Raw genomic sequence first — 16,458 nt, 5'->3', positions numbered from 1 at the left:
GTCCGCCTGCCAACACCAGTATTGGTCACCCTTCTTGACAACACCAATGTTACATCAACTCCCCTTTCCGACTTATTCAAACGTCAAGAAAAAGGGGATCCACCCCTTCGTATTCTTGAACAGGTGATATTGGGATAGCTGCTGCTGCAATTCGTGGTGCTAAGGTTACTGTCTTTGACTTCCCTCATGTGCTGCCTAACATACAATTCAATGTTGATGCAAACTCACAAGAGTCAACCAATGTTTGATGTTATTGTCATGCTTAATAGTGAGGTTTGCCCAAAAAAGAAGGAAGACGCTCTTTGCTTTTACATGGAACTACGATCAACAAAGAAAACTGTCTGCATATAAAGCATTGCAGACAGACACTCTGCATAAATAAGTTATAAACCATCTCCAACAACAAGCTTCAATCCTTTTTAATACAGACATTACACAGCTTCAAATCGATTATATTAACTTCCACATTGACATAATGTACAACATAAATGTGCATTACACATTCCTTTTTGAAAAGCATCATTCTTTGCTTGCACAATTGTACCACCAGAACGCTTCCAGAAACACGGAAAGTAGATCAGCAGAAGTGTCCTCCTTTCAGGAATAAATGGATCAATGCCCCATATAAAGCAACCAAGAAAACTAAATTCTTCCAAATCCAAGTTCTCATTATCATCTTTTCCTCAACTGGGAACCTCTTCCAACTGCATTTATATATTTGAGTCTCTGAAGCAAACAAAGTGCACAATTCTCTCCCCATTAGAATAGACTGCAAAGTACCTCACTATGATCACGACTATAACTGATACTTAATGGATAACAAACCCAAGCAACAAAGATCCAACAGAGATGCAACTGCGCTCAAGCCTTAAACTGCAAATCGAACCAACATGTGGCCAGATCCACAATTATTGACCTTCAAATCAAGCACTAGACTTTAATTTATCAGAAATCATGAAAGCAAGCTCAAATTTCAGTAGTTAATACTCTAATATAAGCAGCTGGTATTTGACAATGAGATATACATGCTAAGATCTAAACAAACATGTGAAATCAGCTACAATTCTAGTTACGAAATTGCTATAGAGACCAGTTGTCCTTAACATGTAAATCCATAGCAGGTTTTAAATCTTAAACATATCGAAACTAACATCCATTTATGTTCAAAACAAAACAGACAGCAAGTTTACACCATTACAGCAAATAACTTCAAAGAATAGCCAACATTTCATTACTGGTCCCAATCTTCTTCTTGCAAAGAAGCGCACATGCTATCACTTGTGATCTTCAGGACCGCTTTTCTTTAGTTATAAAGTTCATCTTTAACCCGTTGTGTACACACAACTTTGTAATGAAGACAACAAATACTTAACTACAACTTTACTAAATAATCTACTAATAGAAATTAAATACTCCAGGATTAATTACAAATTCCCTGAAATTCTCTAACATAAACTCTAAAACAATTAAATAGCAAATATAACAACTGGCTGTTGCCATGAAACAGAAAAACAGAAAAGAAAAAGATGATTCTCAAACCAGTAAAGAAAATCAATGTACTCTACATTGATAGAACTAGCTAACCGCCCTTTAACCACCTAAACCCTGGCTGGGGGGCCAAAGGAAGAAGAAATAGGTAAAAATGAAGCCAGACAACCCAAATGAAATATACCTGTAGATTTTCACTTTCCCTCACGCTTTTTATAACGGAAAAGTTCTGATACGCTTCACTGGATTTCCTAAGAAGAGATCCAAGAAATGGAAGCAAGTTCTGCATGATGCCATGTGTTAATACTACATACTATAACAGCAAGATCCGAAACATTCTTGCTCATGCACACATTCATGCACAAGGCAAAGCTAGAGGTAATGATTCTGCAGTTGCAATTTTAGCATGTCTAGGCATGAAAGGATTTTTACTCGAACAAATAAACAATGTTGCATGTATTATTCCCACGATGAGTAGAAGTTTCAGAAAACCCAAAAGCTCTACTACTTTATCTTCTCATAACTTGATGTTGGGAGGAGAAAACAAGGAAAAACTGATAAAATTCTTTGTCCAAAGAGAATCATGAAGATGCTGATGCGATATTTACAAGAGTATATGATTAACATTAGATAGTGTTTTACTTGGCATAATAGTTTCTAACAGATGATTCTATATACATGACCATTTGAAAGCCAGATTGATAAAACTTCACCCTGAAGCTTGCTTAATGTGTATCAGTTTAAGGAAAACAAGGTTTTAACATCTAATATGCAATTTAAGGGACGTGAACAATATACACAAATCATACACTAGGAATATAGGACAAATTAACATCGTTGGTGCTCAGATGCACAGAATTCGATCACTCTTGAACAACAACCAAATACCTCAAAATTATTTTGACCGAATTAAACTGGAGTATAACACAAATTACTGCCTTATTTTGCAGCACTAGCAGGTACATTAAATATCTAGTTTCAAAAACCTAAATGACTTGACTAACAAAAACAACTAGTATGTGTTTATGAAACCTTGAAGTTGGTTTCCCAATTGTGTGCTCTCCGATCCTAGCTCTGCCTCCAACAAGACTAAAAGCATTGCATCACGATTTGTAGGGTTCTCCGGCTCCAGTTGAATGGCAGCTATAGCCTAAAAAAGAAAGAAAAAGCAGAAAACCCTTCAAGTCTTGATGCTGCCCTCAGTTCTTTGACAGACGTGGGTTGAGCCCAGTTCACCATCGCCTCAACCTTGGATAAATTGATACTCACCCCATTCACTGCTAATCACGTGGCCGAAATACTCGACTTTACTTTGGCCAAAATTGCATTTGGACAACTTTGGTTGGCCCTTAATAAATCAAATACAAGCTGTAAATGACTTAAGTGACCATCTAGAGTAGCACTATACACTAAGATGTGGTCGAAAAAGACCAACACAAACTACCTAATGAATGGGCCGAAAATCTGATGCATCAAAGCCTGAAAAGTGGCTGGAGAGTTAGTAAGCCCAAACGGCAACACTACTAAGGAATTTTTACCTATCTATACCATAATCAAACCTTATTACCTTTATTGTTTAAGGATTGTGTTAATTACATTTAAGCATACCAAATTATCATTTATATACCATAATTCAAATTAAGGGTATAATTATTCCTTCATTTATTGTAGGCGTAATTTTAGGACCGTATTTTCACGTTATTTCGTTTACCCGCCTCTCTCTCCTCCCACCCCCCACACCCCCTACGATTTACCTTCAGTTAATTCCCCCCCATCCCCACGATTTACCTTCTGTTTTCCCCCATTCTCGTACAGTCTCTTCTCACCCACAATTACCATCACTTTCTTCTCCACTTAATTACCTTCAGTTGTATCCCCCACGATTTGAATTCACTTCCATCTTTGTCTTCAACTCCTAAATCATGAAAAAAACCAACACTCCCCCAAAAAAATCATCAAAAGCTATATTAGCTGATATTCCAACCTTTGATTTGGGTGTTTTAACACCAAAATCACCACCCAAAAACCCACAATCGACGCATGCAAGTGAACAAACTACTGGTATTTCATCTCCTAGACAAATTCGTGTGGAAATGAGAAGCAAGCATTTGCACGATGTTGATGTTGGTGGAGTTGATAAACTAGTCGAGAAACAACTCAAACGCAAGGGGAAAGAGTTGAGTGTAGATGACGATTTTGTAGATAATTCCCCTAAAGTTCCATCTGTGAAAAAACACAAGGTCTCTCCTTCTTCATCAAAACCAAAAAAGAAGAAACCCTAAAAAAAGTACCAAAATTGGTTCACCAAAAAATTTCAATAAAGGTAAACACTATTTATGTTTCCTCACTGTTTTGTAGTTTTTTTGGTTGTAAAAATCTGTTGTTCAAGTGTTAATTTAGTGTTCAAGTGTTTTTTGGCCAAATGTGGTATTGTCCTAATTTTGTAGATTATTTGTCGCAATTTTGTAGGTTTAATAGAACTGTGATTATTAGACAGTCTATAACTGTAGTTAGTTTGTAGTTGATTTGTAGTCTGATCGTTAAATTGTAGAGATGGTATTTTTCATTGCAACCTGTATTGCTGCTACATTTAACTTCATTCTAAATACAATTAATCTACATTTTGTGAGTTACTTGAAGTAACTGTTTTGTAGATTCTTTGTCTCAATTTTGTAGTTTAATTGGAACTGTGACTCTTAGACAGTGTATAAATGTAGTTAGTTTGTAGTTGATGTGTAGTCTGATGGTTAAATTGTAGATATGATATTTTTTATTGTAGCCTGTATAGCTCATATATTTAACTTCATTCTAACTACAGTTAATCTACATTTATGTGAGATACTTGAAGTAACTGTTACATCCTGTGGATAATGTTTACACGTGCATTGTTCTTCTGTTATTTTTTTGTAGTTATAGGTGTGGGTAGGCTATTCTTCTTCTAGTTATATTTTGTATTTGTCATGTAGTTATATGTAGCTTACTGCTTCCTTTTTATGCAAACTACTAATGTTCATTAATTTTATATTTTCTACAGAATGGACCTTACTTTGCACAACAAAATGTTGATTATGGTGTGCTTAGATTCCACAGTTTGTGTGATCCTAGCATACCTAGCCAGATACAAGCTTTACTCTCTCCGAATGCTTTAAGGGTTTTCAAAAAAACTTGTTTTGGTTACTTATTAGGTCTCCCCACAATCTGTATGCAAAACCAATCACTTCATCTTCTGATGAAGTATGAATTGACAAAGTCTACTGACTCATATTTTTCAGTACTATTTAAGGGTGAAAAATTGAATTTTTCCTTGAGAGAATTTGGGTTGATAACTGGTCTTAATTGTGTGAATAAGTTTTCAGACTATGGTTACACTTCCACCTATGTTAGCCCTTTAATGAATACATATTTTCCGAACAAAGAAAGGGTTGAGAAATGGCATTTGAAAAATGTAGTGACTAATAAAGCATGGGCAAACGATGTGGATGCGGTGAAGTTGTGCATTCTTTATATGTTGGAATTTTTTGTTTGTCCTTCTGATAAAGACCATGTGACTTTCATAGACAAGTTTATGTTCTTTCTAATAGAGTCTGGTAATTTTGAGTCATACCCATGGGGTATCAAATCCTTCAAGCAGGTTATTGAATCTGTCCGACATCGTCTTAATCCCCATGTACATTCTTATCTGATACGGGGATGCTCATTAGCCTTGCAAGTGTGGCTATATGAGTGTTGCTCGTCCGTCAGCACCGAGCTTGCTACGAGATGTTCTGAATCTATACCTCGCATTTTAAGATGGTCAGCTACAAAGGGGCAGATTTGGTTAACTGCAATTGAAGAGAAGATGATCAAGCCTGAGTGGATCAAGGTATTTTTTTCCACTTTTGTATGATGCTACAATTACATTCATAATAACTACATTGAATCTACATTTTTTTGTCACTTGAATTAACTGTTATTTTCATCATTCAGTTCACAAACATGATTGAATCTGGAGAAGAGCTTGGAGTGCTTAATCTGCCAGACAAGATTCAATATGAAGATGAACATGGTGCTCAACCATCACATGTTCCAACTGCTGCTTCTCCATCATTTGAACCCAAATATACAGATTGTCAAGAGGACATTGAATCTGTCAGTAGCAAGCTCAGGAAGTTGGAAAAGGGGATTGTGCAGGTATTATGAATAACTACAATATATTGACATAATTTGCTACATTTTGACTTCATTACATAACAATTATAGTATGTTATACATTGTAGTTAATTTGTGGTATAAATCTATAACAATTATAGTTTGTTGAATTGTAGTGTAACTGTAGCAGTTAGAATAAGATTACCAACTAATTATATATTTAATTTTTAGGTTGATGGAAAGTTAGATACCTTTAGGAAGGATGTTTTTGAGGAACTCTCAAGCCTTCGAGAGCTCATAGATCAATCTTTGAAGGGTGTTATGAATGTGATAAACAAGAGGTTTGATTTGGACGAGTCAAAGGTAAGAATTTACATATAATTTTGTACTAAGACTAATTAAGACATATGAATAAAGTAGTCTCAAATATTCCCCAAAATTGTAGTTTGCTGGTAGTTCAACAAAAAATAATTACCAACATCAAGGAGAGAACAACCAGCAATTCCAGTTCAATGCTGGTGATCAACTGCATGGAAGCACAAGCAATACAGGTATCTACAAAATTCCTACATACATATCTACAAATTTCAAGACAGCATTATTTAATTATACTAATCATTTTTTTACTATGTGTTGCTGCTACAATTTCTCCAGAACATTTTCAACCATATGTTGACTTATATCCTGACTTCCAAGAAGCAGCTGAGGCATATAAAGCAGGTACAGAACCATTCCTTCATTACAATAAGGTTTTTATGCAAAATTTTAATAATTTACACCTTAACTACATATTCCTACATATATCTACAATTCTCATTTCCAATTATTCATTCAAGCTGAAGTTTCAGCAGAACATCTACAAGGAAATATTGAGGAAGAACCAGTAATTGATGAAGTAGCTGAGGCACAACAAGCAGGTAATATATTCTCTATATTCTCTATAACTCCATAATATTGTTCATATCTACATAGATCTACACTTATCTACAGAAGGTGAAGTTCCACAGTCGCCAATTCACGGTGTGACTGTGACTGAAGTTGTTCCTGAAGGCATTGATAAAAAAGTTGTTCCTAGAGGCATTGACAACAAAGGTTTGACATTGGATGACTTTGAGTTGCCAGAAAACTTATCACAGTTGGACATGTATGGCGAGCCCATACCAGATGAATCAACCCCTGTTCATCCCGGTAGAACCAGGCAACTGGGAAAACATGCACGATCACCTTTCACATCTTTGTATAGTTCTGGAGGCAGCACATCTGGCGGACCTAAATTTTTTTACCTCAAGCACCCCTTCACAAGTGTCATAGGTGAAAATGTAGATCCTGAATTGACAGAAAGGTTCACCAACTGGTTATACATTCGTAGTGATAAAGTATCTAGGAGGTATGAATGCTTCATTTTACACTGTCTGTTCACCATTTTTATACTTTAAAATTGTAATTCATTTTGTCAATTTTTTGTATTTGATATTTTTTTGTTATTACAGGAGGAAATATTACTTTTCCAAGAAGGATAACCAAATCAAGCCTTGGTTGGATTTTGGTTGTGAAAAGATTGATAAGAAGGACTGGTTTTATGCCCTTGCTCACCCTGGACAAGTCATCAATAACACAGTAAGTATAAAGAACATAATCATTCACAATATCTGTTTTGTCTTCAGCTGTGTAGTGTAATTGTAGTTTATTTTTCAGCTATGATGTGTAATTGTAGTAATATTGTAGACAACATATATATGTTACTATATTTATGTCTCAGCTGTGAAATTTTGCTTTTTATGGACCTTATGTATCATATGTGATGATGATTGTATGTACAAACTGGAATTTTGGTACTTTTGACTGACTTGGAATCTCTGTGTACCACAACTGTAGTTACCTTGTAGTAATATTGTAGAGCTTGTGATTGTGCCTATTAATATTAACTGTAGGTTGAACTTGCTGATTATTGGGACCTTAAGTTAGGTGGTATGTTTCATTTGTTCCTCTGTATAGTGAATAAATGTAGACAAGTGCATAAATATAGTTAATGTGTAGTTGTTTTGTAGTCTGATGGGTCAATTGTACATATAGTACTTGTTCACTATGGTTCATACAAACTACAATTAAATTACATTTTGTGAGGTACTTGGACTAACTGTTATATTTCTGTAGTTATAGTGTAGCTAATTTGCAGCAATCTGTTAGAGTTTTTAATAAATTCAAATTGTAGTTAATCTGTAGCTGTTTTGTAGACAAGTGTGGTTACACCGTACCTTATTGTATATGTTTATTCTATTTTGGCAGCACATTGATGTTATTATGTATTATCTGCGAAAAAGAGGCAAATATGGGCCCAACAATAATACTAGGTTCACAACCACGGATTGCTTGTTCAAGACAAAGATTGAAAGAATCTATGACAAGTTCATAAGTTCTCCACCGGAACAAAGGTATTCGGTTGTTAAACCCGAGGATGATGTTGGAGAATATATTCTTGGGTACAGAATTCTTGCTAATGTTGCCTGGGATCTTGTTGACTATGTGCTCATACCTGTGAACCTTGTAGAGAACTTCCATTGGTTGTTGCTAGTTTTTGACATAAAGGACAGACAACTTTATGTTTATGATTCCATGGTGAGAGCAAACCGTCATAAAACAGTTGAGACATTGGTTGACAAGTTTTCAATCATTATCCCTCTGTATTTGTCATGCACTGGTTTCTATGGTAAACGTAAAGACATTAACTTCAAGACCACAAAGGCATACATCAAGAAACCAGTTACGGACCCTCTCGACATACAATGGATGGTTGCTGAGATTCCACAACAAAAGGAAGGCTCAATGTAAAAAAATAATCTCCCTTTCTATATGTTTAATTATTTTATTTTAATCATTTGTTATATAATAAAAAATTCTCATCTTATGCAGCGATTGTGGTGTATTTGTGGCTGCATTTGCGGAGTATGTTAGCCTTGGAGATTTGGCAATCCCAAAGGAAGATCTTTCTGATATTGACCAACACCGTAGACGCTATGGAGCTCTACTGTGGGACTATGCAACAAAGAAGCAAGAAGATGGGTCAATCAGTGAGAGTGAGGTTACTGGCAGGCTAGCAAGGAGGAAGGGTGCTCCGGCAAAAAACGAGAGGACTAGAGTGCAACGAAAGAAGAAATAGACTATTGTGTTCCTAGTTTGGTCTGTGAAATTTGGTAGTTGAATTGGAAAACAATGTAGGAAATATGTCGTTTTGGTTTTCTACAACACTTTTTGTTGATTACATTATACTCGAGTACTCTGATTACATTTTTACAGCAACAACTTTGTCTTACAATTTGACTTTAATCTTCAAGTTATTTTTATAAATACCTTCAAGTGCCAAGTAATATCTGTATATAACTGTCATTTGTTACACAACATAAAGATAAAATAAATACAGGAATCATATAAATAATTTAGCCATCTTTTATCAACAAGGTTTATCAAAAAAATTCAATTTATCTACATTTAAACTACGTTAAACTACATTTTAACTACAACTCCTCTACATATGAATAACAAGACTACAGTTCTAACACAGTTAAACTACATATTCACTACAATCTGGATACAATTAACGTTGAATGCATTCTTTATTAATATTAGTTTTTTTGTATATAGTAAATATTAAAGTTTAACTATTCTATAAAAAAAGACAACTTTAGATGCTTGACAGAATACATAAAAACATAAATAGTGCAGATACACAAATTGATGTTTATACTTCTTATTCATCTTCAAAAACTTAAACAATTACACAAGAAAATCCGATAATTTGAGCTCACTAACATTTATTTTGAATAACTATTCTAACTACATGATATTCATTTCTTTTTCGGCGCATTCTTGCAAGTTCTTTTGTTATGCCCTTCACCTCCACAATTGCCACATGACACCTTGTATTTCTTTGACTTTATTTCATCAAATGTTTTATATCTTTCCTTGTGAGGTCTCCCTGGCTGCCTTTTATCTCCCGCCGGTGGCTTTACTACCTCATCCAAAATATGTTGTGGCACATCCCATTTGCCTTCATCAGGAAGAGGATTTACTGGCATTTCATAGGTAAGCAGAAGGCTCTTCCTTGTGTAATACGGAGAGCAATAGTTTTCGTATGTTTCATTCCTATGCCTTAATGCTGCCAAAGCATGCGCACATGGAAGTTCATCAAGTTGGAATTGTCCACAGCTACATTTCTTGTTTTCTAGACACACAATGTACCGCTTCACACCATCTAACACAGTATGTATATGATCTGTTGAAGCCCTCACCTACAATTGAAGACCAAACAGAAATAATAATACATCAATCATTAAAATGGATTATCAACAATTTACCTACAAATCAGCAACAAATATATTACAGCTCATCTACAAACTATTATTACCGACAATTTGACTACAGTTTAACTACAATCTGGAAACACTGCAGCTAGTACTTTTTTGATTCTCCTGCACCAAAAAAAAAATATCTTACCCTTAGTTTCTGAGATAATGTACTGTTGTCTTCCATTTCTTTGTTGTATTTGTGACCAAGGTATGTGAAAGTACCCTTTGCCTTCGATAACTTTTCTTTTGTCCAACGTTCAAGAAGAGTCCTCATATACTCAAATATATCAAATATTGGCGGCTCTCTTGGATCTTTTGTTACAACATTCAACGACTCGGCAATGTTTGACGTCATAGTAAAAGTTCTATTCACCGTTGCATGTACTCTTGACCATCTATGATAGCCAATATCATATAGGTAAGACTTTACACGCAGGTCTACCTCTTCAATCTTCAACATCCTTTCATTAAATTCATCCAGAGTGTATGACCGTGCTGTAGCAAAGTACAATTCATGTAATTGTAGATGTCCCTTCTTGAATTTTGACCTTATATTTGTCCATATATGCCACATGCAAGAGTAGTGTGCCATGCCCGGATAAGACAACTGATGTTGCCTTCAGTATACTCTCATGCCTATCTGAAACAACACACATTGAAGGTCTTTCACCATATGCCTCCTTGAATTGCTCAAAGAACCACTTCCAAGACGCGTCGTTTTCAGAATCAACCACAGCATATGCCAAGGGAAAAATAGTACCTACATTTTTAAGACATAAAATATGATTAAATAACAACTACAATATATATTGAGAAATATAGACATGTTAACTACATTCTTTTATATAACTACAAAATAACTACAACATAACTACAATTTAACTGCATTTTAAAGACTGTCTACAAAATAAGTACAAAATTATTCCATTATTTACCTGCTGCATCCATGGTGCTTGCTGTCAGTATAACCCCCCTGTAGGCTAACTTTAAGAATGTCCCATCAACCACTACTACCGGCCTACAATGTTGCCAATCATTTATTGATGTACAAAGAGCAACAAATGCGTATAAGAAGCAATCATCTGCTGCCTTCTTCAATTTAACAACAGAACAAGGATAATTCTTCTCAAGAATATAAAAATATTTGGGTAATTTGTTGTAGGAGTCACACGGATTCCCTCTCAAAAACTGTAAAGCTTTTTCCTTTGCTCTCCATGCTTGCATGTAGCTTAGGTTCAGTCCATGTTCGGATAACATGTCAGTTTGTATGTCCTTTGGTGTGTAAACAGTCTTAGGATCACAATACTTTGGAACGACCATGCTACCAAGTACTGCTGCAGTACGTTTGCGCTGTATGAATGTTTCGTCCATTAGGCAACATGTGTGTTGACGGCTGAAACTTCTTATCTTGAACATTGCCGAATCATTAATTGACATTGCCTTGAAATGCCATTTACAGCTTTCAGCAACACATATAAGTCAATAGCTACAAAAGAAATACAATATTTACACAAATTTATGAAAAACTACAATTAACTACAAACTGACTACAATTTATCTACAATTTATAAAACCCACCTATATTCAATCATACACTGATTTTGCTGATATATTATCCACAAATAACTACATACCTTCTATGACTAGATCTTTTTACTCTGAACTGGAACTTGTGCATCACTGAATAATTCTTCATTGCAGCAGCTACTGTTTGCTTGTCCTGATAAACTTGTCCTTCTTCAATATATGTTTGCGTAGATTCAGTTATTATTTCACTTTGATATTCCTCTATAGCTGGTGAGGATGGAAATTCAAGTAAGTTTAGGGATCCAGACGAACCTGCAAACAATAAATTCATAAATGTAGTTTCTATGTAGATAATTTTGAAAGCAACATTGCTTTATCCTTTTCAGTACTATGTGAGCTTTGTAGTTTAATTGTAGGTAATTGTAGTAATATTGTAGATAACATAGTAACACCATAACTCTCTGCAATGTCGAATCAAACATACCTGCACTGGTGCTTTCATTGTTGATTGCCAATTCCATATTGAAATCTCTTACGCTTATACATAAAGGATACGAACCTAAGTTTTTATTCTCCTTTTTGGTTTCCATGTACACACGAACCCCCATATCATTCCTAATCTCCATTGGAGGACAATTCTCGTTCACAATGTATTTGATTTCTATAATTTTATCCGATGTATCAATCGATAATTGTTCTGCAATTGTAGAACTGAGAATTCCGTAGCTTGCATTATCATCTACCACAATGGCATCAACTTCAAAATCTCTAAATCTGCCATAGTTATCCCAATTACCATTCGATTTCAGCATTATTGGGATTTTTGACATGATTTCGTGTAGTTGATAGGAAAAAAGACGAAGAACAGATATAGTTTCTACAATTTGAGTACTGATATCGACAAAGAGCAATTTTGTATTCTACAATTTGTATTGAGCTTCAGTAGCTTGCGATTTTTGAGAATTGTAGTCCCGTGAGAGAAGAGAGATCTCTTTCTGTTGAGGAAGGAGAGAATTACGCAACTGGTGCCTTCATCAGATCTGGTGCCTTCATCAGGAAGAGAGATCTCCTTCAGTTTCAAAATTTGAATAAAATCGTTGATAGAATCACATCAGATCTGGTGCCTTCATTTTAGGGCTTTTTTTAATGGCAAAATCTACCTATTTTTGGATTGGTATATAATTTGTAGTAAAAGTGTGGACTACACGGGTAAATAACAAATTATGAACATTTTTGGTAATAAGATTTGATATATGGTATAGATAGGTAAAAATCTCTAACACTAATTCCCAGAGGCTGTGGTGGGTTCTGAAAGCTGTTTTGAACTCATCCCCCTCCCTCACTTGAATTTGGTGGTACCCGGATCGCAAGTCCAATTTCGAATATAATCGAGCACCTTGTAATTCATCTAGCAAATCTTCTATTATTGGGATTGGATACTTGTTTTTTACTGTGATCTCATTTAGCTTGCGATAATCAACGCATATTCTCTAGCTCGAGCCCTTCTTTTTCACCAACAAGACAAGTGAAGCGAAAAGATAGACACTCTTAGTAATAGTCCGGGCTTTGAGCATTTCAGCAACCATTTCTTCAATAGCATTTTTCTGCTCAAATGAGTACCTGTAGGGCCTCAAATTAATGGGCTGGGAACCAGCTTGTAATTCAATTGCATGGTCGCATTCTCTTTTGGGAGGTAGTCCTTTTGGTTCTTGGAATAGATCTTCAAATTGTTCTAACAGATTGGACACCTCTTTTGGGATTAGCTCTCAGGCCTCAGTTGTTACACCTTGTGTATTCGACGTTATCATGCTGTAAATGGGCTAATTCGATAGGAAGATAATTTCTATGAAATATTTTAATGATGTGATAGTTATACATTAAGATTGGAAGTCATTTGAGTTGTGATTAAAAATTCGACAAAGATCGCCCGCAAGTTACGGGTTTAAATTTTACTGGAATTTGGATAAATTGTTGATGAGCGTTTCTCTCAATAAACTGGGAGTTATGGTGTGTTCTACCTACCGAATCGAAGGTCTATGAGTCTAGTTTCCAACGCAACAAACCGTTCATTAATACGACTTTGGAGTAGAGAGATATTAACATTTTCGTACAGGGGTGCACACTGTTACGGGAACAGTGTGCCTAGTCGGGTTTAGTCAAAATTTCCTTATTTAAGTCAATTTTTAAAACAGAACCCCTGCGTTTTATCCTCTCCAAAACAGAACCAAAAACCTAGGGATTTTCTCTCAAACTTCTCCCATCCATCTAGCCAAGCATAACAACAATTTAGTCATCCTCAAGATGGAGAACACCATGGTAGCTTCGGAATCGTGAATTCTTCGGTGTTTCACTTTTCATAGCAAGACTCCGCCTTGAAGTAATTTCGAATTTTGAGTAATTCTGGTCACGTAAGGTATGATTTAACTTCTCTTTGATCTTTGTAAACTTCTACCATAAGAATTCTTAAGAAATAGTTGAAACCTCTATAGAAATATTCTTGATTTTTCTTAAGAAACCTCTATTAATATGGCTTGATTGTTGGGGCTGTTCTATATGGTTTTATTGTGTTGTTTTGATCTGTGAAGACATGGATGGAATTCTGTTGATGAGGAGATGTAGTAAAGAAAAATTTGGTGGTGTGTTGGGGGGAAATTAATCTACAAAAGAGTCTACAAATTCATGGCCACAAGTTGTTCGCGTAAATGTCTAAATGAAGAATTATTTAAGCTATGAGCTTGAATTTGATTTTGAATGGTTTGTATTATGTAGGAAATCATTCCTAAGGCTTTTGAGGTCTTGGAAACAGTATATAACCCCATCGACAAGGTATGTGGGGCTTTCGCTATACTTTTCGGCATGACTAGAATTCGAATAAACGTTTATCGAATTGTCTCGTCGGATTCGAGTTATTTCACCTTCAGCTTATAAAGATGCTTAGACCTGATCTTTTCTCATAGATTGCTTACTCTAGAGGATATCTATGAATTCTCGGATTTCCTTGTTCCTTGCTTAAAAAGAACTAGAGCCTTTTTACTCGTTCTCATTTCGACATTCATATAAATCATGAATAAGGAACACTTACTTCAAAGGTATTCATAATACATAACTCTCATGTTCTTAGTACTTGTTGGCTCGTAGTTGAAAAATTATATATTTTAGCAACAACCATGATAGTTGAGGAATAATGATGATAGGCCACTTCGACTCTTCTTAGAATACGTCTTTTAAGGTTGGTTTCGCATTGCACCTATATAATTCATGATTTAGTACATGTATGTATTTACTTTCATTACCGAGCCGCACTATAGACGGCCGGGTATGACACATATTGTGTAACCACTGATCAGTTGGGATTACCGAGCTCCACGTGGCCGGGTACGATTCTACCGAGCCTTTATTATGGCCGGGTATGTTATGGATATTATAGCCCCACAGAGGGATTTATTATTATATAATGTGATATATTATAAGTAGCGATAGTGAACGACGGTGTCACGAGCATACATTTATATCCATGTTGAATTTTAGTTTCCTACCGAGGCTAGTTTCAGAATTCAAATTATCTCTATGTCTCTTCTATTGTTAATTACATTTTTCATGTTACACTTGTCGCCCTACATATTCAGTACATATTTCGTACTGACGCATTTTTATGCGCTGTGTTCATGCCCACAGGTTTCGAATAGACAGAGTGGCGTGCCTCCTCAGTAGGACCCCCAGGATCAGCGTTGGGTTTCGCACTCCACTTCTTCGGAGTTGCTGACTTTGAGTCCATAGGTACTATTACAGATGTATATGTGTGGTTTTGGGCATGTCGGGGGCTTTGTCCCGCCCTGTTGAGATTGTCTTACACTCTTAGAGGCTTGCAGACTAGCGGTCATTTTATATATATATTTTTCGTATCGCCCTATCGACCTTCTGGATAGCTGTTATACTGTTGTTACAGCCTAGTTGACCTAGTTTTTATATATATATATATATATATATATATATATATATGTCGTGTTGGGCTCTTCTGCCTGCAGGTTATTATATTTCAGATCATATCTCATGGTTGGTTCGCTCGGGCCTTCGGGCATCGGGTGCCAGCCATACCTCCCAAGGTTGGGGTGTGACAAACTTGGTATCAGAGCAGGCCAGTCCTAGGGAGTCTACAAGCCGTGTCTAGTAGAGTCTTGTTTATGGTGTGTTGTGCACCACACTTATAAACATGAGGCTATTGGGCATTTAGGATTATTACTTTCTTCTTGATCTAGATCGTGCAATAGAGCCTAATCATAAGTGTTCATTCCTAATTCTCTTTTTGTTTACCTTCTCAGTGATGCCTAACACTAGGAAACGACAAGTGGCTATGAAATTTATTCAGAGGTTGGATGAGGAGGCGGGAGAGGGCACAAGTCAGGTGCCACCTGCTAATGTAGATCAACATGAGCCACAGAATGAGGTTGATTCTCAGGCTTCCGGGGCAGTACCCCCACCACCCCCGGAAGAGCGTAGAGGAGCTAACATACCTCCAGGCCCTCTCCCAGTTGTTCCTGATCAGGACCTAGACATGCGGAGTGCTGTACAATTGCTGACTCGAATAGTGGCCTCCCAGGCCCAACACCAGACCTTCGGTATTGCTGATAGGTCCGTGAGTGCGAGAGTTCGAGACTTTATCAACTTGGATCCTCCAGTATTTACAGGGGTTGATCATAATGCTGACCCACATGATTTTCTGGATCTTATGCAACGGACCTTACAAATTATACATGCCACGGATGTTGAGTCAGTGGAGTTTACTTCTTATAGACTACGTGATGTTGCTGTGACATGGTATGAGACTTGGAAGCAAACTCGGGGGCCTAATGTGCCACCAGTGACATGGAAGGAGTTCTCTGAGGCATTTTTACAGCAATATTTGCCAATCGAGCTTCGAAGAGCCCGACGAGATAGGTTCTTACACTTAGAACAGGGTAATATGAGCGTTCGG

At 36.2% G+C, this 16,458-nt stretch overlaps 1 protein-coding gene and 1 long non-coding RNA gene across 2 annotated transcripts; both read right to left on the bottom strand.

The window, feature by feature from the left end:
• Positions 1-319: 319 nt before the first annotated feature.
• Positions 320-2,832, bottom strand: LOC104236195 (uncharacterized). The gene is made up of 3 exons (XR_713371.2): positions 2,521-2,832; positions 1,673-1,771; positions 320-916 (listed from the first exon to the last, which is right to left on the bottom strand). It is a non-coding gene; the product is annotated as an uncharacterized lncRNA (long non-coding RNA).
• Positions 2,833-9,458: 6,626 nt separating this feature from the next.
• LOC104224317 (uncharacterized) lies at positions 9,459-10,314 on the bottom strand. Its single transcript, XM_070167584.1, has 2 exons — positions 10,108-10,314; positions 9,459-9,902 (listed from the first exon to the last, which is right to left on the bottom strand). The coding sequence occupies exons 1-2, from the start codon at positions 10,312-10,314 to the stop codon at positions 9,459-9,461; spliced, it is 651 nt and encodes a 216-aa protein (XP_070023685.1).
• Between the last annotated feature and the right edge of the window lie 6,144 nt (positions 10,315-16,458).

This window comes from Nicotiana sylvestris, chromosome 2 (assembly GCF_000393655.2).
Source record: "Nicotiana sylvestris chromosome 2, ASM39365v2, whole genome shotgun sequence".
Classification (NCBI taxonomy): Eukaryota; Viridiplantae; Streptophyta; class Magnoliopsida; order Solanales; family Solanaceae; genus Nicotiana; species Nicotiana sylvestris.
Note: the sequence above shows the minus strand (reverse complement) of the source record. Positions and strands in the feature narration are given on the sequence as shown.